The 25,575-nt window shown below is 41.5% G+C and overlaps 1 protein-coding gene across 2 annotated transcripts in view; it reads left to right on the plus strand.

The window, feature by feature from the left end:
- The first annotated feature begins 6,952 nt into the window (after window positions 1–6,952).
- Window positions 6,953–25,575, plus strand: part of LOC111977345 (proline-rich protein 12) — a 50,569-nt gene continuing 31,946 nt past the window's right edge. For both annotated transcript variants that reach the window (XM_024006724.1, XM_024006725.1), the window contains exons 1-2: window positions 6,953–7,805; window positions 20,712–20,866. In XM_024006724.1, coding sequence (XP_023862492.1) covers window positions 7,729–7,805; window positions 20,712–20,866 — 232 coding nt within the window. In that variant the 5' untranslated portion in view covers window positions 6,953–7,728. The remainder of the gene's footprint in view (window positions 7,806–20,711; window positions 20,867–25,575) is intronic.

Here is a 25,575-nt window from a genome sequence, read left to right on the forward strand (position 1 = left end):
TCTGCAGATCCTTTCAAGCTCTGACAGGTTTGATGGGGAGCGTCGCTACACAGCTATTTTCAAGTCTCTCCAGAGATTTTAGATCGGGTTCAAGTCTGGGCTCTGGCTGGGCCACTCAAGAACATTCAGAGACTTGTCCCGAAGCCACTCCTGCGTTGTCATGGCTGTGTGCTTAGGTTCATTGTCCTGTTGGAAGGTGAACCTTTGCCTCAGTCTGAAGTCCTGAGCACTTTGGACCAAGTTTTCATCAAGGATCTCTCTACTTTGCTCCGTTCATCTTTCCCTTGATCCTGACTAGTCTCCCAGTTCCTACCGCTGAAAAACATCCCCACAGCAAGATGCTGCCACCACCATGCTTCATCGTAGGAATGGTGCCAGGTTTCTTCCAGGTGTGACGCTTGGCATTCAGGCCAAAGACTTCAGTCTTGGCTTCATCAGACCAGAGGATATTTTTTCTCATGGTCTGAGAGTCCTTTATGTGCCTTTTGGCAAACTCAAAGCGGGCTGTCATGTGCCTTTCACTGAGGAGTGGATTCGATCAGGCCACTCTACAATAAAGGCCTGATTGGTGGAGTGCTGCAGGGATGGTTGTCCTTCTGGAAGGTTCTCCCATCTCCACAGAGGAACTCTGGAAATCAGTCAGAGTGACCATCGGGTTCTTGGTCATCTCCCTGACCAAGGCCCTTCTCCCCCGATTGCTCAGTTTGGCTGGGCGGCCAGCTCCAGGAAGAGTCTTGGTGGTTCCAAACTTCTTCCATTGAAGAATGATGGCCAGTGTGTAGTTGGGGACCTTCAATGCTGCAGAATTTGTTTGGTAACCTTCCCCAGATCTTTTTTTTAGTTAACCTTTATGTAACAGTATAACTTTAGTACGTCCCCTCGCCCCGACCCGGGCGCGAACCAGGGACCCTCTGCACACATCGACAACAGTCACCCACGAAGCGTCGTTACCCATCGCTCCACAAAAGCCGCGGCCCTTGCAGAGCAAGGGGCAACACTATTAATGTTTCAGAGCAAGTGACGTAACTGATTGAAACGCTACTAGCGCGTACCCACTAACTAGCTAGCCATTTCACGATCCGTTACACTCACCCCCCTTTCAACCTCCTCCTTTTCCGCAGCAACCAGTGATCCGGGTCAACAGCATCAATGTAACAGTATAACTTTAAACCGTCCCCTCGCCCCGACACGGGCGCGAACAGGGACCCTCTGCACACATCAACAACGGTCGCCCACGAGAGCATCGTTACCCATCGCTCCACAAAGGCCACGGCCCTTGCAGAGCAAGGGGCAACACTATTAATGTTTCAGAGCAAGTGACGTAACTGATTGAAACGCTACTAGGCGCTACCCACTAACTAGCTAGCCATTTCACATCCGTTACATTTATTTAACTAGGCAAGTCAGTTAAGAACTAATTCTTATTTTAAAATGAAAGCCTGCCCCGACAGATTTTTATTTAATGGATTATCTACACAGGTGTGAGTTTATAATTTTAGTTAGCACTGCTGGAATTTGTGCTTATTAAAGAAGCAATAAACTGGCCTTCTTTAGACTAGCTGAGTATCTGGAGCATAAGAATTTGTGGGTTCATTTACAGGCTCAAAATGGCCAGAAACAAAGCACTTTCAGAATCCCTCTTCACTGCTGATGTTGAGACTGGTGTTTAGCGGGTACTATTTTATGAAGCTGCCTGTTGAGGACTTGTGAGGCATCTGTTTCTCAAACTAGACACTCTAATGTACTTGTCCTCTTGCTCAGTTGTGCACCGGGGCCTCCCCCTCCTCTTCTATTCTGGTTAGAGCCAGTTTGCGCTCTTTCTGTGAAGGGAGTAGTACACAGCGTTGAACAAGTTCAGTTTCTTGGCAATTTCTCACATGGAATAGCCTTCATTTTTCATACAAGAATAGACAGACGAGTTTCAAAATAAGTTATTTATTTCTGGCCATTTTGAGCCAGTAATCAAACCCACAAATGCTGATGCTCCAGATACTCAACTAGTCTAAAGAAGGCCAGTTTTATTGCTTCTTTAATCAGAACAGTTTTCAGCTGTGCTAACATATTGCAAAAGGGTTTTCTAATGATCAATTAGCCTTTTTAAATGATATACTTGGATTAGCTAACACAATGTGCCATTGGAACACAGGAATGATAGTTGCTGATAATGGGCCTCCTGTACGCCTATGTATATACACTGCTCAAAAAATAAAGGAACACTTAAACAACACAATGTAATTCAAGTCAATCACACTTCTGTGAAATCAAACTGTCCACTTAGGAAGCAACACTGATTGACAATAAATTTCACATGCGGTTGTGCAAATGGAATAGACAACAGGTGGAAATTATAGGCAATTAGCAAGACACCCCCAATAAGGAGTGGTTCTGCAGGTGGTGACCACAGACCACTTCTCAGTTCCTATGCTTCCTGGTTGATGTTTTGGTCACTTTTGAATGCTGGCGGTGCTTTCACTCTAGTGGTAGCATGAGACGCAGTCTACACACCACACAAGTGGCTCAGGTAGTGCAGCTCATCCAGGATGGCACATCAATGCGAGCTGTGCAGAGAAGGTTTGCTGTGTTTTGTCAGCGTAGTGTCCAGAGCATGGAGGCGCTACCAAGGAGACAGGCCAGTATATCAGGAGACGTGGAGGAGGCCGTAGGAGGGCAACAACCCAGCAGCAGGACCGCTACCCTCCGCCTTTGTTTAAGGAGGAGCACTGCCAGAGCCCTGCAAAATGACCTCCAGCAGGCCACAAATGTGCATGTGTCTGCCCAACGGTCAGAAACAGACTCCATGAGGGTGGTATGAGGGCCCGACGTCCACAGGTGGGGGTTGTGCTTACAGCCCAACTCGTGCAGGACGTTGGCATTTGCCCAGAAAACACCAAGATTGGCAAATTCGCCACTGGCGCCCTGTGCTCTTCACAGATGAAAGCAGGTTCACACTGAGCACATGTGACAGACGTGACAGAGTCTGGAGACGCCGTGGAGAACGTTCTGCTGCCTGCAACATCCTCCAGCATGACCGGTTTGGCGGTGGGTCAGTCATGGTGTGGGGTGGCATTTCTTTGGGGGCCGCACAGCCCTCCATGTGCTCGCCAGAGGTAGCTGACTGCCATTAGGTACCGAGATGAGATCCTCAGACCATATGCTGGTGCGGTTGGCCCTGGTTCCTCCTAATGCAAGACAATGCTAGACCTCATGTGGCTGGAGTGTGTCAGCGTTCCTGCAAGAGGAAGGCATTGATGCTATGGACTGGCCGCGTGTCCCCAGACCTGAATCCAATTGAGCACATCTGGGACATCATGTCTCGCTCCATCCACCAACGCCTCGTTGCACCACAGACTGTCCAGGAGTTGTCGGATGCTTTAGTCCAGGTCTGGGGGAGATCCCTCAGGAGACCATCCGCCACTCATCAGGAGCATGCCCAGGCGTTGTAGGGAGGTCATACAGCGCACGTAAGAGGCCACACACACTACTGAGGCCCCATTTTGGAATTGTTTTAAGGACATTACATCAAAAGTTGGGAGAGAGGTTTTCCACTTTAATTTTGAGTGTGACTCCAAATCCAGACCTCCATGGGTTGATAAATTTGATTTCCATTGATCATTTTTGTGTGATTTTGTTGTCAGCACATTCAACTATGTAAAGAAAAAAGTATTTAATAAGAATATTTCATTCATTCAGATCTAGGATGTGTTATTTTAGTGTTCCCTTAATTTTTTTGAGCAGTGTATATTCCATTAAAAATAAGCCGTTTCCAGCTACAATAGTCATTTACAACATTAACAATGTCTTTCTGATCAATTGGATGTTGTTTTAATGGTCAAAAAAATATATATTTCAAAAACAAGGACATTTTAATGTGACCCCAAACGTTTGAATGGTAGTGTGTGTGTATATGTGTGTATGTATATATATATATATATATATACATATACATATATATTTTAAATCTATCTCATGTAGGTTCTACATCAGGGCTCACCAACCCTGTTCCTGGAGAGCTACAGTCCTGTAGGTTTTCACTCCAGCTCTAATCTAGCACGTCTAGTTGTAATAATTAGCTGGTTGATAACCTGGTTCAGTTTATTTACAAAACCCTTGTTCTACATGGTCTTATGCTGAGCTACATTCTGATATTTTTTCCACTACTTGGTCTTAATCACAAGATTTTTTCACATCAGATCTTATTCAGAACTGATCTGATTGGTCAAAAGACCAATTAGTGAAAAAAAGATCAGAATTGGGCTGTCTGTGTAAACACAGCCATAGTCCTTTATCTGGCTTTGGTACACTGGCAATGGTGTTTGGCATGGTGGGCTGGGGAAGCTGAGATTCTTTGTGCTTATGGCGAATGGTCTTGTCCTATCTGATGAACAGCCAGCTGGATAAGACTTTGCCAAAAAGTGGTGTAGGGCTTCATAACCACCAACTGTTTGGTTCTCTTGCAGAAGATTTGCTGGTACTGCATGTCTCCTTGAAAGACATGGTTGTGGTGTTAGCATTTTATACTTTTTGTGGAAGGGATGTAGGGCAGTACGCCTTTGTTGGTAAAGGTGTTAACCGAATGGGACAGGCTAGCGTATTGTTTCGGGACAATTTGGGACTTTGGGAGCTGCTTTTGAGAGAAAAGATCAGTAAACAAAGTGAAGGGGGGGGGCTCAAGAAGTTGTGAAAAGTCTTAGGAGAGCAGTTCTTACACAGTATGAATTGCTGTGAATGGGAGATTTAAGAAATGGCACTTCTCAATTGCTCTGATACACAATACATGTACTGTCTAAGCACAACCAAAACCCTCTTCCTCATCTCAAAGTACTGTCTGTAATCCTCCCCAACTCATTGACTTTGACAGATCATTCTTGTCAATAGTAGCCCTTTGCAGGGGATTTTTGTAGACATGTCTTTTGTATTTAGTTTTGAGAATTCAGAGAGAGAAGAATGAGGTGATTGTGTCATTACTGTTGTAGTCTTGATTTGATTGTCCATTGCTGGTTTCTGTCACACAATCTTGTTGTGCTCCATAACCACAATGTGCGTCCACTCCCTCGTGCTCGTGTACCCAAAATGCTGCCGCTTTGGGGTATTTTTCAGCAGGGCACTACTTTTAGAAATGGAAAGGGTAAAGCCAAAGCAGTGTCTGTATTCTTGGAACTTATATTTGAACATGTTGGGTGGGACAGACATTCAAAAATGAAATGTAGCTATTTATTTCCTACCTATAACATTTATTTACTATTTGGTATTAGAGTGGAAGAGGGGCCCAACTCGATGGGAAATATGTCTCCCTCCAGCAGGTGGCGGTTTTTCTTTGTTTTGCCCACCAAGCAAGGAGTTTTTGTATGGAGATCAATGAGAGTGAATTTGGTCAACAAAAACATATGGCTAATTTTCTGAGTGAGGTTTATTTGATCGATTAGAAGTTTCGTGATGCTACAGTTGTTACGAGTATGCTGATATAAGTAGGCCACGTGACATCTCGGCAACTTTGAGAAAAAACACTTTATATCAACATTGTCTCGAGATGGCTATGCATATTCATGTAATGAAGCAAGTAGCATAGCGTCACTCTCCATTGAATACCGACAGTTGATGTCAACAACCCTTATCGATATTTAAAAAAAATATTACAATAATTAGATATATTCACTAATCAAAAGAAAGGATAGGCGGAGCTAGACAGCCCGCGGTGCCGCTTTGTGGGCAACTACTACCATTGTTAGGGCACGGTCTTTCGTATCATTGAATCAGTTGTCCTATGTCCCATGGCATTTATGAGTGTGTTTGTAAATTAATTCTGGAGTGCCCGAGTGCGCTCTGGGCGTTTGTAAATTCAGTGTTGTCAGATTGTCGTTTCGTAAATTCAGAGCGTTTCGCGTTCAGCGCGCACACGCGACACTCTTGCAGAGAGTAGAGTTTATTCGAGCGTTCTGACCTCACAACGACAGTCAWGCACCCAAGCTAATTGGCTAGCTACTTTCAGATACAAAAAGGTCCACCTCACTCTGAACATTTTACTCACTCACCCTGCCTAGTAGAGCTGATTAGGCTGTTTTCATGTTATCCAGAGCGTTGGTGACTGTAACTGTGCTGTTGGCAACAATATAACTACGCTTTTTGCCAACGTTTACTGACACCAGCCATATTCAACTGGTGTTGAGCATTCGTAAATGCAGCAGTTATACTGTGGTCTGGCACACTCAGGCGAGAGTGCTCTGAAATCGGAGTAGATAGCCAGAGTGAACGCAACCTATGTGTCCCATTGTTCCAACCATAGGGTTTCAACACATTTAGAGTACCATCTGCTGGTCTCATGTCAAAATGCAGGGAAGCTGTTGTACAATATTAAAATGGTAAAAAATATATATATTTAAATTTGATTTCCAGGGCTATATGACATGTAGGCTATTCAATTAATTAAATACGTATCTATTTTCACAGGGGTAGTAGAGGAATTGGACATAACATTTTGCTGACAAGGTACAAATCTGTCATTCTGCCCCTGAACAAGGCAGTTAACCCACTGTTCCTAGGCTGTCATTGAAAATAAGAATTTGTAATTAACTGACTTGCCTAGTTAAATAAAGGTACAATAAATGTGTAAGTACAACACTGATGAGGCCTGGTAAAAAATTACTTAATACATTTTAAGTTTGAGTAATAACATTATTGTTCACCTACAAAACAAAGGGTTTGAACAATATCGGCCCAACAGCCTGGATGAATAGGTATCTGGATTTTTAGACTATACAAATATTAAATTGTAGAGTTTGCATGACAAGTATCAATTTTAAATCTATGAGCTTTGTTTTTTGTTTATTATGATATGTTCATTTGTAACAAACAAAACAAAAACAATATTGTTTGCTAGGCCGAAACAGAACCGGTGAATGGAGGACATAAAAAACTGATTGCGCGTGTGCTTGAGAGATGTGAGTGAGGGGAGGGAGAAAAGAGAGCGAGCCAGCCGCCTTCAAACATGGCGTCTTCATAGGAAAATAACAAAAAAATATAAAAAAGAGGCCTACTTCTACCGTCTTCATTGATTTTCGGAATTTAGATTATGGTTTCCAGACCTCGCGATATCGTCGTTATCACTATTTTCTAATGTAAAAAGAGAAGGAAGCGTAGCAGGCTTTATAAATAGTAAATCCGTTTTATTTTGATGCGTCGACAGGGCTAGCTAGCATCTGCTAATGTAGCCCACAACAATTTTAGGGTGGGAAGGTATTTTGCATGCTAAAAAAAATCACGATAATATGATATCTTATCGTTTGATACATTTTGCAACAATCGTGAGATATCGATGGTAATTTTATAAATCTCGGAATTTGTTCAGTTGATCAAATAAAGGGAGTGAGATACGTCAGGAAAGGACGCGTTTGATCAAATGTTTCTCTGCAACTTATCGATGATTGACAAATACAAAAGTGTTATCATGATCATGCATAACTTCGTTGCAAATTGGCAATTGTGGAAATTATATTTGGAGAAAGTGTAGGAAAGGACAGACTGATTTGAGGTGGTTAGAGTACACCCCCAGACCCCCCCTTTTTTCATCCAGATTTCTACTCCCCTTCATATCTCTTTCAATATGCTGTTTTCCATGGCCAAGGACTTGTTTATGACAAGGGGGAAATAGTCTAAAATCGATCACGGGGAAGACTGATACCCCACTTCTGTCATAATTGCTTTCGTCCTTGTCACACACCTCGTAAGTTCAAAATGGATAGAAATTACCCGGGAACAGGGTTCGGTGATTTGGGCGCAGGATGGAGTTACGAAAGATCCGCGAAAGCAAGGTAAGCAACTGATTCAGTCCATATAATGTTTACACACTAGCTAATATATTACATTCTCTTTGCTTTTTTGTAATCGATTGGGTGTTAATTTGATACATTGACGTCGATCTGTATCCTGCTTATTGGCAGCATCGCGATGTTGTTACTATTATAAACAGCAGGGAATGGAACAAGCGGGGTGGCAAGCAGAACTCTTGACAATGCGATTGACAGACACGATGCGTGGTTTTAGGTATACAGACAGGGAGGGAACGGGAGCAAAATGGGATGGGTTGGAACTAGCTGTTTTTAGCAACGCAGGTGCATTTACATACACTAGCGTTGCTTTCAATTATATTGGTTTGCACAAAACAGTCCGCGGGAAGGCAGAAATGTAATACAATTCCATTTCAATTTACTGTGCCGGTGGGCAGGACATTTGGTCATTATGACGGGGAAATCTGAGAAAATATCTTTGATCGTATTATTAAACAGACTTTCCAAACGTGGGTCTGTTGTAGGGTCACTTCCTATCTGATTACCTCATGTCAAAATAAAAGTCCTGTACGTGCGCCATGTTTACAAAAATAATAATAACTTGTGTGGGACGTTTATTTAGAATAGCTTGATGCCCAATTTGCATCTGACCAGTTTTCTCCTGTGACATTGCATGATACATTTGTTTCACATAGTAAGAGAGATCCCTCAGCCTGTGAAGTATCAAACGTTTACAATGTAACCTTTTTGAGTGGCAAGTGATTACCATTAGGGAGATTACCTATAAACACACCACTTCGACACAGTTATGACCGGGAAGTGACTTTTTCGTAGCAGGTTAGGAGAATTAGGAAAGGTTAAGGTTAGCAAAAATGCTCTTCTAATCTGCTATGAAAAGTCAGTTCTGGTCGTAGCTTGCGTTTAGGGAGTCACAGCACAAGGTGCCAGTGGTTGAATGTTGGCAACTCTTATGCTATGAAGAATGATAATGATAGTCAACACATTGACTCCTTAAATAACACCACAACTTTAGGTTATTGTGGTTAAGTAAATTACAATGCATTACACCCAGTCTTGCTAGTGACCAAAATACGTTAGTTAAGTCTTTATTTCAATTTCTCTTATCAGTGTTTTCAACATATTGCCATCACTCCGATAGACCACATGACTGGACACGAAAAGGAAAAAGCATTAACTGAATGTTAAATGTGTTTCCTGTCAGGTATTTTAGTTGTCTGTATTGTCTACTTGTTGAATGTTTGTGAAGACTTGATTTGTGGTTGTTTGTAATGTCTTGTTAATTGGTGTTCGACCCCAGGAAGATTAGCTAGCGTTTCAGCCTTATCTAATGGGGATCCTAATAAAAATCACAAAAAAATTACAATAATCCATAGGGATCTACTATGATTTCGATTGCTAGCTAGGCTACCTAATGACATGGGCTGACCCCATTTAGTGGACTGGTCAATTGTTTGGTCGATAGGTTGTTGGTCAACATCGATTTCTTTAGTCGAGCAGTAGCAAAAAATACACCTGTACAAGACATCTGTCTGATTTGTGCCTGTCTAAGTGGATTGATCCATTGTGGAGACCTTGGGGATGGCATAGTCCATCAGTTTAAGACATGTGCTACTGAAATTGTATATGGTTATATTATGCAAGAACAATGGAGCAACACAAATACAAATATTATTTTATAACAAATGCGCTTTCTCCAGCGTTGGATAGTGGTCGCATTTCTGAAACGCATCAATGCGCTGTTGAATTGGTGCCTTTTTCTAGACCATGTTGCTATGTGCAGAATAGCAAAGTTAACCAGCATGTTGGTATTTAGAACAATGTGGTGGAGGCGGCAGCAGCAGCAGAGTTAGGCAATGAGAAAACAGCCCTTTGCTTAATTTTCTAAGAAAAGTGAGAAGAGAGGAAACCACCATTTTTAATTATGTCTAATCAATAGCCTAACTGTTAAATGTGCCTGACTTTATAAATCATCCATATACACTACCGTTCAAAAGTTTGGGGTCACGTAGAAATGTCCTTGTTTTTTTTTAAAGACAAGCAAAACATTTTGTCCATTTAAGAGAAAAGTTGATAGTCATCACGAGGGCTGTTGCGTTGACCAAATTACCGGCAGTCATGACTGCAGTAAAATTTTACATGACCGCTGAGTCATGGTAGTCTCCTCTTATGCACTCTGGACATACATTAGTAGTACCCAACTCGCCTGGTACTCAGGCCTCTTGTCTTTCTAACCAATCTGACATCAATGCAAATGCAATCAAAAATCACGTCAAACACTTATCATCAAAACAGTATGTGTTTTTAAAACTCACCTCACTGTGATTGATCAATTTAAAGAAAGAAGTTAAACAACCGGTTGCATCTGAGTGGGAAACATGGTTGTTATGGATGTTGTTTCAAAGCTTAACACAGGAAATGGACAGCACTTTCTAAGGTGATGGTTAATTCAAAACACCCATATGCATGCATATTAGAGCTGTTCTGAACAAAAAGAGTAAAAACTCAGGGACAACTAGAAAAAGCTCAAACCAAGTTTATGCAGCTACAAAGACAGTTTTACACAAGCACATATTTATTCCCTCCTACTAGGTGCAGTCAACTCCTTACTAGAGGTTGACCGATTATGATGTATTGGTCGACCAAAAAAGCCGATACCGATTAATCGGCCAATTTTTTAACATTTTATTATTTGTAATAATGACAATTACAACAATACTGAATGAACACTTATTTTAACTTAATATAATACATCAATAAAATCAATTTAACCTCAAATAAATAATGAAACTTGTTCAATTTGGTTTAAATAATGCAAAAACAAAGTGTTGGAGAAGAAAGTAAAAGTAATTGTGTGCCATGTAAGAAAGCTAACGTTTAAGTTCCTTGCTCAGAACATGAGAACATATGAAAGCCGGTGGTTCCTTTTAACATGAGTCTTCAATATTCCCAGGTAAGAAGTTTTAGGTTGTTGTTATTATAGGACTATTTCTCTCTATACGATTTGTATTTCATATACCTTTGACTATTGGATGTTCTTATAGGCACTTTAGTATTGCCAGTGTAACAGTATAGCTTCCATCCCTCTCCTCGCCGCTACCTGGGCTCYAACCAGGAACACATCGACAACYGCCACCCTCGAYGCAGCGTTACCCATGCAGAACAAGGGGAACAACTACTCCAAGTCTCAGAGCGAGTGACGTTTGAAACGCTATTAGCGCGCACCCCGCTAACTAGCTAGCCATTTCACATCGGTTACACCAGCCTAATCTCGGGAGTTGATAGGCTTGAAGTCATAAACAGTGCAATGCTTGAAGCATTGCGAAGAGCTGCTGGCAAAATTCACGAAAGTGCTGTTGTAATGAATGCTTACGAGCCTGCTGATGCCTACCATCGCTCAGTCAGACTGCTCTATCAAATCATAGACTTAATTATAACATAATAACACACAGAAATACGAGCCTTAGGTCATTAATATGGTCGAATCCGGAAACTATCATCTCGAAAACAAAAGGTTGATTCTTTCAGTGAAATACGGAACCGTTCCGTATTTTATCTAACGGGTGGCATCCATAAGTCTAAATATTCCTGTTACATTGCACAACCTTCAATGTTATGTCATAATTACGTAAAATTCTGGCAAATTATTTTGCAATGAGCCAGGCGGCCCAAACTGTTGCATATACCCTGACTCTGCGTGCAATGAACGCAAGAGAAGTGACACAATTTCACCTGGTTAATATTGCCTGCTAACCTGGATATCTTTTAGCTAAATATGCAGGTTTAAAAATATATACCTCTGTGTATTGATTTTAAGAAAGGCATTGATGTTTATGGTTAGGTACACGTTGGAGCAACGACAGTCCTTTTTCGCGAATGCGCACTGCATCGATTATATGCAACGCAGGACACGCTAGATAAACTAATATCATCAACCATGTGTAGTTATAACTAGTGATTATGATTGATTGATTTTTTTAAAGATAAGTTTATTGCTAGCTAGCAACTTACCTTGGCTTCTTACTGCATTTGCGTAACAGGCGGGCTCCTCGTGAGGCAGGTGGTTAGAGCGTTGGACTAGTTAACCGTAAGGTTGCAAGATTGAATCCCTGAGCTGACAAGGTAAAAATCTGTCGTTCTGCCCCTGAACAAGGCAGTTAACCCACCGTTCCTAGGCCGTCATTGAAAATAAGAATGTGTTCTTAACTGACTTGCCTAGTTAAATAAAGTTGTAAAAAAAAAAATCTGCAAAATCGYCGTCCAGAATTACTGATTTCCGATTGTTATGAAAACTTGAAATCGGCCCTAATTAATCGGCCATTCCGATGAATCGGTCGACCTCTACTCCTTACACATCTAGACAGCCAATACATCTCTGTTGCTAGTCATGGACTTAATTGGTTCCTCTCACTAGCGACGTAGTGCTGACTAGTTTCTATGGAGTGAAGCTGGCCCCTTTTCCCAACGAGGTGGATGTTTTTACTGGCCCACATTGGCAAGTGAAATAGTTGCCCTTGACAACAGTTTGCCCCGGCAACAAAACTGCCCACACAGGCTGTGAACAAGCGATTCGGTGGCATTCTCTCTTTGTGTCGCCACCATGCTCGATGCTATGTACAAGGACCGCTACTTCGATGCAGACAAGAAACAGGGTTTATGTGAAATGTTACATGCACAACTGGACAAGATGGAAACGGACACAGCGACAGTGCGCACCGAGGAAGAGGCCACGACATGAGCATGGTGGTGGCAGCATTATGCTGTTGAGATGTTTTTCAGTGGCAGGGACTGGGAGACCAGTCAGGATTAAGGGAAAGATTAACGGAGCAAAGTACAGAGAGATACTTGATAAACATCTGCTCAGGACCTCAGACTGGGGCGAAGGTTCACCTTCCAACAGGACAACGACCCTAAGCACACAGCCAAGACAACACAGGAGTGGCTTCGGGACAATACTCTGAATATCCTTGAGTGGCCCAGCTATAGCTTGGAATTGAACCCGATCAAACATCTCTTGTGAGACCTCAAAATAGCTGTGCGGTGACACTCCACATCCAACCTGACGGAGCTTGAGGATCTGCAGAGAAGAATCGGAGAAACTCCCCAAATACAGGTGTGCAAAGCTTGTAGCGTCATACCCAAGAAGACTCGAGGTTGTAATCGCTGTCAAAGGTTTTTAAACAAAGTACTGAGTAAAAGGTCTGAATACTTATGCAAGTGTGATATTTCAGTTTTATTTTTAATATATTAGCCAAAATGTTTAAAAACCTTTCCCAATGCACTGTAGGTGTTAAGATTACAGGCGATTTGGTATAAAATCTGTTCGCTCCAATGATGGTATCTGTTGAATAATTGTCTCAATGTTGGGATAGGAATTTACATAAAATCTTTGTGTCCACATTATTTAAGAATATGGGGCGATAGGAACTACACTCACATGGGTCTTTTTATTTGGTTTTAACAGTAATGAGATGCATGCTTGGTTCATTGATGGAGGAAGTGATTTGATTTCAAAAGATTCGTAGTAAACTGCATGCAAAATAGGAGCGAGTTGGACATCACTTTTTAAGTCAGATTGGAAGCCGTCAGGTCCAGGTGACTTTTTAGTTTGCATTGACTTAATTTTTTAATTTTTATTTCATTGACAGTTAGCTCGTTGTTCAGTACACTACATGACCAAAAGTATGTGGACACCTGCTCGTCAAACATCTCATTCAAAAATCATTGGCATGAATATTTGTGATGCACCGATATGACATTTTTGGCCAATACCGATATCCGATATTTAACATTTTTGCGGCCTTTTAACCATTCTAGTACAGTTAAATAGTTAACACATACACATGGATGCAGCGGACTAAGGCACTGCATCTCAGTGCAAGAGGCATCACTACAGTCCCTGGTTCGAATCCAGGTTGTATCACATCCGGTCGTGATTGGGAGTCCCATACATAGGGCAGCGCACAATTGGCCCAGCGTCATCCGGGTTTGGCCGGGGTAGGCCGTCATTGTAAATAAGAAGAATTTGTTCTTATTAACTGACTTGCCTAATTAAGTAAAGGTTACACACACACACTGAGCACAATGTTATTTTGTTGGCATTTACGTATGTCCCCATTACCAGTAAAACATAATCAAAACCTATTTCTTTCACTTACTTGCTGTACTGTTTCGTAGTTAATTTYTTCAGTCGTTTCATTCTCAACCAGGATTTCTCATACTATGGAACGCCGTTTGGGTCTTTGTGTGTCTAAAAAGATACACGTCAAATAGTGTTATTTGACAAGTATCTTTTTTGACACTCAAATAAGCTTGTTGACCAATCAGGACCTGAATATGACTGCACGTCACATAATTGAACACGTTCATACGTTTTTTTACGTAGTTATTATACATTGATTACACAATCACTCGTATTTCATATGTCACAACGATTCATCGATACGTATGCTATGACGCTGGTCAGGTTGTCTCGCGCACCTACAGTGCTGMTCATAAAAAAAGCTAGCTAGCTCATGGATGCAAACAATGTTCTTCCCCAAAAACAGCTAAATTATATCTGTTTCACGAGCTATATAGTTAMCAAGCTAATGTGTCATCTAAAATAACCCTAATTTATAAGACAGTTCTTATTTGATTAATCGTGGTCGGAGCCATCTGTGATGCTAGCCACACTAAGGATTAGACAAAATAGAGGACTTTGCAGTTAGCCTTCAAAATAAAAGTATGTCATTGACAGTGATGCAAATTAATACAAATAGTAGAATTATGCCATAATTGAATAGATCATGCTAAACAAGGTTGGAATGTATTATATAAAATCAACAAAATACTATAATTTGTTTATTTGACAATTTGTTAATCATACTGGATGTATTATACTTATTTCACTGTACAGCCTTACCTACGGATTGTGGATCAATGACATGGGTTATCAGTCTACTCAGTGACACCCAGAGAACATTAGCGTCGTAGCTCTTATTGCGGGACTCTGAAACAACTGTAAATTGAGCCACATTTGTCAACCTATATGTATTGAACACTATTCCCGAGGAAAAACAATACTGCGTGGATGTTTTGGAGTCTGATAACTCTGAGGAGGACGTTGGGAAAAAATATCTTGTGTATTGATTAGACCGATACCACATTTCCTTGATCCTCAATCCATAGGTAAAGCTGTACAGTGAAATATGAATGTCAATACACACAATAGGCTGACTGGGGAGGTGATTTCACAGTGTCAGTCCCGCGATAAGAGCAACAACTCTAATATTTGTGTAAACTCTTCACAATTGTGTTCTGTGGGTGTCACCGAGTAGACTGATACCCCATTTCATTYCTTCACATTCTAACCTTGTTTAACATGATCTAGTCTAAATATGGCATGATTTCACCAATTGTAACCTTCTGCATCACTTTTAAAGAGGTACTTTTATTTTGYAGGCAAACCGCAAATTCCACTATTGTGCCTAATCCTTATTGTGGCTAGCTTCACAACACATAACCCGTGAAGCTAGCTGGTTGCTTATAATGTTAGCTTTGGGCAACATCGTTAAGTAGCTGGCTAGCTATTTATTTTCATGAACTGAAGTTAAATTTCAATAGGCGAACAACAAGTGGCTACCTAGCTAATACTTACTCACAAGGATTCCTAAATCATTGCTAAGAATAATGAGAATGACAGCAGTTTCTACTGGTCATTGTTTTCAGGTTCGTTGTATAGGTGCTAACTAGGTACCAAGCTAAAGCTAGCTACCCCAGAAGTTGCGGTCGAACAAATATTGCTATATTACCAATGCATTATTGTAAACACATCGTTCGTGGCCAGTGTTTGCTTGTTTGCAGACTTTTTTTGTACAGCTTTGACAGTGCTACTGATTAGTAGTGGTGGCGCTTGGCTTGCAGGTGCAAATTCAGAACACACAGCATTCTATAATAGAACTGTGTTATTTGATGTGTCAAATTATAAGCTTATTTAACGCATCAAATAGTGTTATTTGACCTGTATCTTTTTTGACACGCAAAGACCCAAACGGTGTTCCATAGTATGTCGTGAAGCTAATAGTAGTAGGGCAACATCTGAAAAATAGCGCACTTGGTAGTGTGTAGAGGTCCTCGATCAGTCGGCGAAAGCCAACATCACCCACGACAGAGAACGGTTGATTGTCAAGGGCAATGAATTCCATTATCTTGGCGTTAATGTATTTCGCCTTCTGAGTTGTCTCGCTGAAATGCTCTTACTCTTTCAAATGACTGCTCGACTTGTTGACTGCTCAATCCACACGGTAGACATTGTGGGATAGGTTAGGGATGCTGTGTTGCACGTGCAGCTCACTTTTACATGGGATCATTARGTCATGTACCTACACTACCGTTCAAAAGTTTGGGGTCAATTTGAAATTTCCTTGTTTTGTCCATTTGAAATAACATCAAATTGATCAGAAATACAGTGTAGACATTGTTAATGTTGTAAATGACTATTGAAGTTGGAGACAGCTTTTTTTTTTGTAGAATATATACAGTCGTACAGAGGCCCATTATCAGCAACCATCACTCATGTGTTCCAATGGCACGTTGCGTTAGCTAATCCAAGTTTATCATTTTAAAAGGCTAATTGAAACACTTTAGAAACCCTTTTGCAATTATGTTAGCACAGCTGAAAACTGTTGTTCTGATTAAATAAGCAATTAAACTGGCCTTCTTTCGACTGGTTGAGTATCTGAAGCATCAGCATTTGTGGTTTCGATGGCAGGCTCAAAATGGCCAGAAACAAAGACATTTCTTCTGAAACTCGTCAGTTTATTCTTGTTCTGAGAAATGAAGGCTATTCCATGTGAGAAGTTGCCAAGAAACTGAAGCTCTCGTACAACGCTGTGTAGTACTCCCTTCACAGAACAGCGCAAACTGTTTCTAACCAGAATAGAAAGAGGTGCACCGGGGCCTCCCACTCAACTGAGCAAGAGGACAAGGACATTGGAGTGTGTAGTTTGAGAAACAGACTCAGACTCCTCACAAGTCCTCAACAGGCAGCTTCATTAAATAGTACCTGCAAAACATCAGTCTCAACATCAGCAGCGACTCCGGGATGCTGGCCTTCTAGGCAGAGTTGCAAAGAAAAAGCCATATCTCAGACTGGCCAATAAAAGAAAAGATTAAGGTGGGCAAAAGAACACAGACACTGGACAGTGGAAGATTGGYAAAAAAGTGTTATGTACAGACAAATCTAAGTTTGAGGTGTTCGGATCACAAAGAAGAACATTCGTGAGACACAGAACATATTAAAAGATGCTGGAGGAGTGCTTGACGCCATCTGTCCTGCATGGTGGAGGCAATGTAATGGTCTGGGGGTGCTTTGATGGTTGTAAAGTGGGAGATTTGTTCAGGGTAAAAGGGATCTTGAAGAAGGGAGGCTATCACTCCATTTTGCAACACCATGCCATACCCTGTGGACGGCGCTTAATTGCAGCCAATTTCTTCTTACAACAGGACAATGACCCAAATCACAGCTCCAAACTATGCAACAACTCTTTAGGGAAGAAGCAGTCAGCTGGTATTCTGTCTATAATGGAGTGGCCAGCACAGTCACCGAATCTCAACCCTATTGAGCTGTTGTGGGAGCAGCTTGACCGTATGGTAAGATGTGCCCATCAAGCCAATCCAACTTGTGGGAGGTGCTTCAGGAAGCATGGGGTGAAATCTCTTCATATTACCTCAACAAATTGACAGCTAGAATGCCAAAGGTCTGCAGGGCTGTAATTGCTGCAAATGGAGGATTCTTTGACGAAAGAAAAGTTTGAAGGACACTTATTTCAGTTAAAAATCATAATTTATAACCTTGTCAACGTCTTGACTATATTTCCTATTGATTTTGCAAATTATTTCATGTATGTTTTCATGGAACCAAGGACATTTTTAAGTYACCCCAAACTTTTTAACGATAGTGGGTGTCATTACGTCATGTACCTGCGTTTATATAGGTATGCACGTCAGCTTTGACATTGGTTTTGCACGTAGACATTAAACTAGACATCGGGCCGATACCGATGTTGGTATTTTTAGCTAATATCGTCCGATTCCAATATGTTCACAGATATATTGTGTATCCCTAATTAATATGGAGTTGGTCCCCCCATTTGCTTCTATAACAGCCTCCACTATTCTTTGAAGACTTTCCACTAGATGTTGGAACATTGCTGAAGGGACTTGCTTCCATTCAGCTACAAGTGCATTAGTGAGGTTAGGCGACTTAGGCCTGGCTCGCAGTCGGTGTAACAATTCATCCCAAAGGTGTTTGAAGGGGTAGATGTCAGGGCTCTGTGCAGGCCAGTCAAGATCTTCCAAACCGATCCCTACCAACCATTTATGTATAGACCTCACTTTGTGAACAGGGGCATTATCGTGCTGAAACAGGAAAGGGCCTTGTCCCAACTCTTGCCACAAAGTTGGAAGCACAACATTGTCATTGTATGATGTTGTGTTAATATTTCCCTTCACTGGAACTAAGGGGCCTAGCCCGAACCATGGAAAAACAGCGCAAGACCATTATTCCTCCTCCACCAAACTTTACAGTTGGCACTATGCATTGGGGAAGGTAAAYTTCTCCTGGCATCTGCCAAACCCAGATTCGTCAGTCAGACTGCCAGATGGTGAAGCGTGATTCATCACTCCAGAGAAGGCGTTTCCACTGCTCCAGAGTTCAATGGCGGCAAGCTATACACCACTCCAGCCGACGCTTGGCGTTGCGCATGGTGATCTTAAACTTGTGTGCAGCTGCTCGGCCATGGAAACCCATTTCATGAAGATCCCGACAAACCGTTGTGTTACGTTGCTTCCAGAGGCAGTTTTGAACTCGGTAGTGAGTGTCGCAATCAAAGAGAGACGATTTTTAGGTGCTACACGCATCAGCACTCTGTGATCCCATTCTGTGAGCTTGTGTGTGCCTACCACTTCGTGGCTGAGCCGTTGGTGCTCCAGGAATTTCCACTTCACAATAACAACACTTACAGTTGACCGGGGCAGCTCTAGCAGGGTGGAAATTTGACCAACTGACTTGTTGGAAAGGTGTCATCCTATGATTGTGCCATGTTGAAAGTCACTGATCTCTTCCGTAAAGCCATGGAGATTGCATGGCAGTGTGCTCGATTTTATACACCTGACAGCAACAGGTGTGCTGAAATAGCAAAATCCACTAATTTGAAGGGGTGTCCACATACGTTTGTTTTAATATATAGTGTACATTTTATACACCAGACTCCAATATTGCTTGTTCTAATATTTCTTAATTCCATTATTTWACTTTTAGATTTGTGTGTATTAGATATTACTGCACTGTTGGAGCTTGGAACAAGTGTTTCACCACACCTGCAATAACATCTGCTAAATATGTGTAAGGGTCCAATAAAATTTGAMTTGAATGCACAGAGATACCGTGACGTGCCATTCATCACCTCATGTTTCAGCATGACAATGCACAGCCCCATGGCGCAAGGATCTGTATACAATTCCTGTAAGCTGAAAATGTCAAATTKTTCCATGGCTTGCATACTCACCCATTGAGCATGTTTGGGATGCTCTGGATCGATGTGTACGATGGCGTGTTCCTGCCAATATCCATCGACTTCACATAGCCATTGAAGAGGAGTGGGCCAACATGCCACAGCCCCCAAGTCCAGAACAGACTATGGGAGGCGCACAGTACTATATAGAGCCATGACTACATGGAACTCTATTCCACATCAGGTAACTGATGCAAGCAGTAGAATCCGATTTTAAAAAGCAGGTAAAAATACACCTTATGGAACAGCGGGGTCTGGGAAGTAACACAAACATAGACACATGCATACACACACATGATAACATGCGTACTATACACACATTGGATTTTGTGTTGTAGAGTATGGGCCTAAGTCACACACTTAGTGTGTTGTGAAGTCTGGAATGAATGTATTGTAATGTTTTTGAAATTGTATAACTGGCTTAATTCTGCTGGACCCCAGGAAGAGTAGCTGTTGCCTTGGCAGCAGCTAATGGGGATCCATAACAAATACAAATCAACAGCCTGATCAACTCTATGCGAAGGAGATGTGTCGCACTGCATGAGGCAAATGGTGGTAACACCAGATACCGACTGGTTTAATGATCCACGTGCCTACCTTTTTTTTTTTTAAAGGCATCTTTGACCAACAGATGCATATCTGTATTCCCAGTCGTGAAATCSATAGATTACGGCCTAATGAATTTATTTCAACTGACTGATTTCCTTCTATGAATAGTAACACAGTAAACATTTTGAAATTGTGGCATGTTGCGTTTTTATATTTTTATATGTTTGTTCTAGTTTATAGGCTGGATGTTTTAACAAGAATGCGCCATTCTATCAATCTACTTTAATTCTTGAAATGTGCTTGTTTAGCCCACATTTTAAAATGAGGTAGTATGCATCATAATAATAATAATTATAACAGCCCTAGGAGGGGGTACAGGCATAAAGTAGTGTTGGTCAAATATCACAGATAGGAATTGTGAAAAAAGAAGTCTACAACAGGCTTTAAGATCTTTTTGTTGTTGTTGAAAATGCTAATTGATTATCGTGTTACTGATTTTGTGTAATCCATAGCCACATTCTTTACAATGTCAAGAATGGTGACCTAAAGTAATTATGCCATATTCCTTTTTATTAGGATGGAGATGCACTCTAAGTTGACTGATGTATCTGAATAACTTTTAATACGATTGCAAAGTTTTCTGAACAGAGTGTTGTACTTTGTCATGACAAACAATCCACTTAGTATTTACATAGTTGTTGAATACATTTCAATTTCACAGCCTCTCCCAAAGGTCACCCATTGGAACATTTTAATATGAAAATGGACTTGAACAGTTAAATGAATTACCTCTTCTCCTCCTCCCCAGTCTCGTCTATGGGAGCTCCAGATCATCACACCCTGAGTCGGAGCTTCTCCATCGACAYGCCTACGGCACTCCTCACCCTCTGCAGGGCTATGCCACCAATCACCACCCGGGCAGCTCTGGCCAAGGAGGTGCTTGGGGAGCAGGACGGAGTTTGGGTGAGAGACATGTCACACACCTTATTATTTTGTCGCCACTTGCCACAGTACAGGGCTTTCGGAATGATATATGACGGGCCATGCTTTTGGTAGTAAGGTTGCCGCCACTGACAAATGCCACGTGMGGGGGGGGGGGGGGAACTGTATTTGTTTTTACCGAGTAACATATAGGGCCACATTTTATTTATAACGTCTGTTAGGCCTACGTATGATGGTGTAATGGACACTCCTTGACCTATTCAGTACAGTTATACAATTCTATAACATGGGTATAGCTGTCTTTTGTTAATGCCCGCTTTCCTGATAGAGGTGGAACTTAGGCTTACAAGTGTTTTAACGATGCATTGTTCCTACAATGTCTGAAGATGTAARWWGCATTTCCCAAAACACCCCGCAGAGAGAACGTTTGCTAAGTACGTTGCTGGAGCATGTGTCGCTACTGATAGGATCGAAAGAAGGCAGCGCTGCTCTCAGATCAGCTTTTTCCATTCAAATCTTACCTTAAAGTGGCAGTGCATTTAATGAGATTTTCCTGTATTTAAAAAAATACTAAAATAAAATAAAAATAAGTATTACCACACTGAGGTCAAAATAACACTGAAATTGTGAAAACTATGATAATACCCTTTTGTGTAAGAGCTGTTTGCAAAAATGGCTTGGAATTTCCGTCTGTTCAGGTGGGATGGAGTTTTTGGGCCGCTGCTTAACATCACACAGCGATCTGATTCTAATAGACCAATTCATTTGTTATTTGCATATCCTCCTACACTGCTGTTGGCCCCGCCCGGTCATATTGACATTCCATTCCTCAATGTTGGCAGCGTGCAGAGATAATTCCTACTTCAAAGCAATGAGCAAAAGGAAGAGAAATTGTGCAGTAGCTGGCTGCAAGGCAGCAAATGTTTCTTTGTACTGTCTCCCACCTGAAAAGTCACTTTGTCTGATTTGGCCAGAGAAGTTCAATCCATTGTTARGAGCACACTTTACATTGGACTGCATTGCAAATCAGGCTATGTACAGTGCATTGGGAAAGTATTCAGACCCCATGACTTTTTCCACATTTTGTTACGTTACAGCTGTATTCTAAAATGAATTATATATATTTTTCTCAGCAATCTCCTCACAATACACCATAATGACAAAACAAATACAGGTTTTTAGAAAATAAATAAAATCACATTTACATAAGTATTCAGACTTGGGGCTCCCGAGTGGCGCAGTGGTTTAAGATATTGCATCTCAGTGCTAGAGGRGTCACTACAGACAACTTGGTTCGAATCCAGGCTGTATCACAACCGGCCGTGACTGGGAGTCTCATAGGGCGGCGCACAATTGGCCCAGCGTCGTCCGAGTTTGGCCCGTGTAGGCCGTCATTTTGTCCTTAACTGACTTACCTAGTTAAAAAAAAAAAGAAGACATTTTACTCTACTTTGTTGAAGCACCTTTGGCAGTGATTACAGCCTCAAGTTTTCTTTGGCACACCTGTATTTAGGGAGTCTCCCATTCTCTGCAGATCCTTTCAAGCTGTCAGGTTGGATGGGGAGCGTCGCTGCACAGCTATTTTTAGGCCTCTCCAGAGATGTTCAACTCCGGGCTCTAGGCCACTCAAGGGCACTCCTGTGTTGTTTTGGCTGTGTGCTTAGGGTCGTTGTCCTGTTGGAAGGTGAACGTTCACCCCAGTCTTAGTTCCTGAGCGCTCCGGAGCAGGTTTTCATGAAGGATCTCTGTACTTTGCTCCGTTCATCTTTGCCTCAATCCTGCCTAYTCCCTGCCGATGAAAACCATCCACACAGCATGATGCTGCTACCACCATGCTTCACCATAGGGATYATGCCAGGTTTCCTCCAGACGCGACACTTGSCATTCAGGCCAAAGAGTTCTATCTTGGATTCATCACACCAGAGAATCTTGTTTCTCATAGTCAGAATCCTTTAGGTGCCTTTTGGCAAACTCCAAGGGGCTGTCATGTGCCTTTTACGGAGGAGTGGCTTCCGTCTGGCCACTTTCCAAATCGTGTCCAATCAATTGAATTTACCACAGGTGGACTCCAATGAAGTTGTAGCAATATCTCAAGGATGATCAATGGAAACCGGATGCACCTGAGCTCAATTTCGAGTCTCATAGCAAAGGGTCTGAATACTTATTTAAATAATGTATTTCTCTCTGCAAAAATGTCAAACGCCTGTTTTCGCTTTGTCATTATGAGGTATTGAGTGTAGATTGATGAGGTGAACAATTAATTTAATACATTTTAGAATTATTCTGTAACATAATGTGGGAAAGGTCAAGGGGTCTGAATACTTTTTGATTGCACTGTACACACGTGGATTTGCCAGCAGCTTGTTCCTCCACTCCCATGCATCTTGCACCTGGCAGCGGCAGCAACCATTCAAGAAGTAAGTGTCTAGATAGTCTTCTATCTATTATTAAAAGGACATSCTATTCATGGATTGCATGTTTCGTTTTGAATMTTCTTTTGAAGACTGGTGCCTGACTGAAAGCTAACTTTAGGATCACTAACCTCAGCTTTTTTTTGACAAACTTGGCTAGCTAATGGTAACATTGTCATCTCTCTAAAGTACATTTGATGACATCATAATGATGGCATAGTTGTTTCCTATTAATTATTTGACTACTTTAGCAATCTCATCCTGTTTCCAGGTCACTATAGTGTAATTTAAACGAAACAGTCATTGGCTAGCAGCAGCAAAACTGGCTAGTTAGCTAGCTATGTTTTAGCAGCAGCATCATCAATGCTAAATTGATAACTTGATGAAAAGTTAATTTACAGATGCTGTAACTTAGTTATAACTTTACTACTTACAGTACCAGTCAGAAGTTTTTGACATACCTACTCTGAGGGTTTTCTAACTTTTTTTTATTTATTTTTTTACAGTTTTCTACATTGTAGAATAAAAGTGAAGACGTCAAAACTACGAAGTAACACATATTGAATCATGTAGTAACCAGAAATGTGTTAAACAAATCAAAATATATTTGAGATTCTTCCAAGTAGCCACCCTTTGCGTTGATGACAGCTTTGCACATTRTTGGCATTCTCTCAACCAGCTTCGTGAGGTAGTCGCCTGGAATGCATTTCAATTAACAGGTGTGCCTTGTTAAAAGTTAATTTGTGGAATTTCTTTCCTTAATGGGTTTGAACCAACCAGTTGTGTTGTGACAAGATAGGGATGGTATACAGACGAATAGCCCCTATTTGTTAAAAAAACGACGTCGATATTTTGGAAAGAACAGCTCAAATACAGTTTGAAGTCGGAAGTTTACATACACTTAGGTTGGAGTTATTAAAACTCTTTTTCAACCACTCCACAAATTTCTGTTAACAAACTATAGTTTTTGGCAAGTCGGTTAGGACATCTACTTTGTGCACGACACAAGTAATGTTTCCAACAATTGTTTACAGGCAGATTATTTAACTTAAATTCACTGTATCACAATTACATGGGTCAGAAGTTTACATACACTAAGTTGACTGTGCCTTTAAACAGCTTGGAAAATTCCAGAAAATTATGTCATGGCTTTAGAAGCTTCTGATAGGCTAATTGACATGTCAATTGGAGGTGTACCTGTGGATGTATTTGAAGGCCCTACTTTGACCTTGCTTGCATCATGGGAAATCAAAAGAAATCAGCCAAGAGCTCAGAGAAAAAAAATGTGTAGACCTTCAACAGTCTGGTTCATCCTTGGAAGTAATTTCCAAATGCCTGAAGGTACCACGTTCATCTGTACAAACAATATTACGCAAGTATAAAACACCATGGACCACGCAGCCGTCATACCACTCAGGAAGGAGACGTGTGCTGTCTCCTCCAGATGAGCGTTCTTGGTGGGGGAAAAGTGCAAATCAATCCCAGAACAACAGCAAAGACCTTGTGAAGATGCTGGAGGAAACAGGTACAAATATATCTATATCCACAGTAAAATGAGTCCTATATCAACATAACCTGAAAGGCCGCTCAGCAAGGAAGAAGCCACTGCTCCAAAACCGGCATAAAAAAGCCAGACTACGGTTTTGCAACTGACACATGGAGGAAAGATCGTACTTTTTGGAGAAAGTCGTCTGTTCTGATGAAACAAAAAATAGAACTGTTTTGGCCATAATGACCATGTTTGTTGTAGGAAAAAGAAGGGAAGCTTGCAACCGAAGAACACCATCCCAACTCGTGAAGCCACGGGGGTGGCAGCATCATGTTGTGGGGGTCTTGCTGCAGGAGGACTGGTGCCTCTCCACAAAATAGATGGCATCATGAGGTAGGGAGAATTATGTGAGATATATTGAAGCAACATCTCAAGACATCAGTCAGGAAGTTAAAGCTTCGTCCAAAGGTCTTCCAAATGGACAATGACTCCCAAGCATTACTTCCAAATTGTGGCACAAATGGCTAAGGGACAACAAGTCAAAGTATTGGAGTGGCCATCACAAAGCCCTGACCTCAATTCTATAGAAAATCTGTGCAGAACTGAAAAAAGTGTGTGCGAGAATGAGGCCTACAAACTGACTCAGTTACACCAGCTCTGTCAGAGGAATGGCCAAAATTCACCCAACTTATTGTGGGAAGCTTTGTGGAAGCATACCCAAAAACATTTGACCCAAGGTTAAAACAGTTTAAGCAATAGATACAAATAACTAATTGAGGTATTGTTAACTTCTGACCCACTGGGAATGTGATGAAAGAAATAAAAGCTGA

Source organism: Salvelinus sp. IW2-2015, linkage group LG18 (assembly GCF_002910315.2).
Source record: "Salvelinus sp. IW2-2015 linkage group LG18, ASM291031v2, whole genome shotgun sequence".
Classification (NCBI taxonomy): Eukaryota; Metazoa; Chordata; class Actinopteri; order Salmoniformes; family Salmonidae; genus Salvelinus; species Salvelinus sp. IW2-2015.